Below are 3,707 nucleotides of genomic sequence, written 5' to 3' on the forward strand. Positions count from 1 at the left end.
GATCGGCCCTGCTCTGTGCGTGACAGCGGGGGAGCTCCCCAACCCCCTGATTGGCTGGCCCTGCTCTGTGTGTGACAGGGTATTGAGCCCCAACCCCCCCTGATGGGCCCTGCTCTGTGCGTGACAGGGGGTGGTGCCGCAACCTCCCCATCAACCCTGCCTTGAGTGTGATGGGGCGGCACCCCAACCCCCCCCATCAGCCCTACCCTGAGCGTGACTGGGGGTGGCATCACAGCCTCCCAATCCTCCCTGCTCTGTGCATGACTGGGGGCGGCGCCCCAACTCCCCAATCGGCCCTGCTCTGAGCCCGACCAGGGGCTGCACCTAGGGATTGGGCCTGCCCTCTGCCACCCGGGAGCGGGCCTAAGCCAGCAGGTCGTTATCTCCCGAGGGGTCCCAGACTGTGAGAGGGCACAAGTGAGGCTGAGGGACATCCCCCCCCCCCCCCCCAGTGCACAAATTTTTGTGCACCGGGCCTCCAGTTATTTATAAACTTATTAGTCTCTAAGATCAGGATTTCTAAAATTGTAATTCCTGATTTATTTGCTTTAACCAGCAGATTTCATCTACTACCTCTTCCTGAAGTCCTAAATCTTTTATCAAAAATTCAACTAAAAAAAGTTTTTTGGCTTTGAAAAAGACAATTAAAAGCCATCTGTATTTAATTTTTCTGTATAGGAATCCCAATCACAGAAGATTTATTACTAGAATAAAGCGAGTTGTACTCAAGTAATTTTTAAAGGGTTCCCAAGCAGAACCCTGGGTTGGTGAAAGTAACAAAAGGGAGCCCAGTAATTGTTTACTGTTTTTGAAATTAATGTAGTTACTTAGTGGTATACAGACAACTAGACCTATGGAATTATATGAGTTTATTATGCCAACTCAAGAATAGCTTTTGCTGATTTGTAGTTTTGTAGTAAATATGTGAGGACTCAATATAGAAGGTCCCCACTTAACAATGGTTTGACTTAACGATTTATCAAGTTGGTGCAAAAGTGATTAACTATACAACCAGTGTTTTTTCTTTTCAGCACAGTATTGAATAAATTGATATACTCAACACTGCTACAAAATAGACTGTGTTAGATGATTTTGTCCAATTATAGGCTAATGTAACTCTTTTGAGCACATTTAAGGTGTGCTAAGCTAAGCTATGATGTTTGGTAGGTTAGGTGTATTAAATGCATTTCGACTTCCGGTATTTATGATGGGCTTATCAGGATATAACCCCTCTGTAAGTTGAGGAGCATCTGTACTTAATGAAACCTTTCTTAGCCATTCAAAACCTTTTGCAATGCAATGTTTAGAGAGGCAGAAGACCTCAGAGCAGTTAACATGGTTTGCCAGGTTTCCACAGTTAGCTGGGACAATGCTGGGAAGAGAAATTTCATTTTCAAGTCCAGCAGTTTACTGCCACATAAATCCTTGATCTCCGAAAGGCTAAAAAGTTGCTGAATATTGGCATATTCTATGTATGACCGTTGCCTCCATATACATAGAACTTAAGCTTAGAAGCTACTGTCTATTCCAAGTAATTTTAATTCACACCTCGAAATACGGGTGAGACTGAGTGTACACACCCGATGCCCACGTTTTACAAATCTTGGCAGTGAGATGGCATTACTTGTTTCCAGATATCTATGTCTGCATGATCTCCTCTGCACACAATGTGGCAGCACAAGGGAAGTACATTGCCATAGTCAGTACAACTGTGGAGACCAAGGAACCCGAGAAAGAAATCAGACCAGCTTTGGAGCTCTTGGAACCAATTGAACAGAAGTAAGTGACGTGATCATTTATATCAGCTAAAATCCTAGATTAATTTTGGATTTTGCTCCATGGTGGGGCAAACCCAATGAGAAGCAAGCAAGCAACCATCATCTCCACCAATCTCATCCTTTGGGTTTTGAATTTCAAGCAAAGCAGTGAATGGGTGTGGGGTCAGCTCACCTGCTCACTTAATTCTTTTTCTCCTTCAGATTCGTTAGCATCAGTGACCTGCTTGTACCAAAAGATTTGGGAACAGAAAGCCAGGTGAGTGTGGTGATCTGAAAAGGGTATTATCAGGTTTTATTGGGAGATTTCCTTAGTTTCAAGTCTTTCTAATTTTTATTTTCAGATCTTTATTTCCCGTACATATGATGCTACAACTCACTTTGAGACAACCTGTGATGATATTAAAGACATCTATAAGAGGATGACAGGATCAGAGTTTGACTTTGAGGAAATGAAGCGCAAGAAAAATGACATCTATGGGGAAGACTAACAGCAGTACATGTTATCATCTAATTAGGACAGACTTAAAATTGGCAAATAATGCATATTGTATGAAATCAGTATTGTAAGGCCTGCTTTTATAATCCAAACTGGGAGATTGCAGAGCACTGCACCAGTAAATATTCCTCCCCTTTCTAATATCATGTATTAACTTGTATTCATGGAGTGGCTGTTCAGAATTGGCAGGTGACCATATTCTGTACTGTTTAACCAATGCTGGCTTTTTTTTCTAGTGAAGGATAAGTTTTAAAAAAACATTGTGATACTGATACAAAGATCTTGATACAGTATTTGTATCTTTTAATCAGTGTAGCCTTTACAGTTATGTGCTTCTGCTGCTCAAGAGATGGATCAGTACAATTTGCGTGCCATCTGTCCTTAATATTAAGGAGATTTGAAATCAAATATTCCATAATTTGGGAAAGCATATCGAAGTTTTCACTATAGATTTACATTTTGGTCCTGTCAAGTATTATGATAGTGTCTATGTAGCCTCACCACAGGTTTGGTTTATGTGGGCTTAAAATTCTGAACTCCAGACTTCAGTAGTCATTTTGGGGGAAACCTGTGTGTGTGTTTTAATCTAATTGATGAGAGCAAAGGAGATAGAAAACTATCATAAAGCAGGTAAATGTAGAAGCTTCTATCATATCCCAGGTGTGGCCTTTTCAACGGACCAAGCTGCAATGCAGTATTGATTTGACAGAGCCTCTCCTTCAATGATGTCTGCCTCAAAATGGCTCCAAATGATTTCTGTACTGCAAAATAAAGCCAGACTTTGGAAACCAAGTCCCTCTCGATTGGTCTGTTTGTGCCCTGATGTTTAAGAGCTATAAGTATTGTGCTGGCCATGATGCAGTTGTTTATTCCCTCAGTAGAGCTGAAACTGATGCTAGGAGAGATGCTGGAATGGAACTGTGCTCAGTTACTGACAGCATGTGAAGCTTCAAACTTGGACGGATAGAGAATCAAGTCTGGCTTCATTGTGAGTAAACCCTAAATTATACTCTTGACTCAGTATTACTGTGAAACTCTTGATATTCTTTTTTTTTTTTGGTTAATCCACACCCAAGGATATTTTTCTGTTGATGTTTTAGAGAGAGTGGAAGGGAGGAGGGGGGAGAGAGGGAGAAACATTGATTGCCTCCCGAATTTGTCCCAATCAAGACCAGGGATGGGGTCTGATACGTATCCTTGACTGGAATTGAACCTGGGGCCATTTAGTCTGAGGGCCTACGCTCTAACCACTGAGCAACTGGCTAGGGCTTAGATATTCTTAGTAGTGGTTAACAAGTACTCTTTTTTTTATTCAAATGCAAGTTACTGCCTTTGATAATTCTGCTTATAGGTAGCATTTGTAAGAGAACAAGTTAATTATCAGATGGATAGGTGCTTTAAAAGATTTTCACGTAATGTAAATTGTAGTTAGA

At 41.5% G+C, this 3,707-nt stretch overlaps 1 protein-coding gene across 1 annotated transcript in view; it reads left to right on the forward strand.

The window, feature by feature from the left end:
• The window catches only part of GDI2 (GDP dissociation inhibitor 2), a 45,216-nt gene extending 42,150 nt beyond the window's left edge, over positions 1–3,066 (forward strand). The window contains exons 9-11 of the mRNA XM_006088421.3: positions 1,635–1,779; positions 1,980–2,034; positions 2,120–3,066. Coding sequence (XP_006088483.1) covers positions 1,635–1,779; positions 1,980–2,034; positions 2,120–2,266 — 347 coding nt within the window. The 3' untranslated portion in view covers positions 2,267–3,066. The remainder of the gene's footprint in view (positions 1–1,634; positions 1,780–1,979; positions 2,035–2,119) is intronic.
• The last annotated feature ends 641 nt before the right edge of the window (positions 3,067–3,707 follow it).

This window comes from Myotis lucifugus, unplaced genomic scaffold, assembly GCF_000147115.1.
Source record: "Myotis lucifugus unplaced genomic scaffold, Myoluc2.0 scaffold_47, whole genome shotgun sequence".
NCBI lineage: Eukaryota > Metazoa > Chordata > Mammalia > Chiroptera > Vespertilionidae > Myotis > Myotis lucifugus.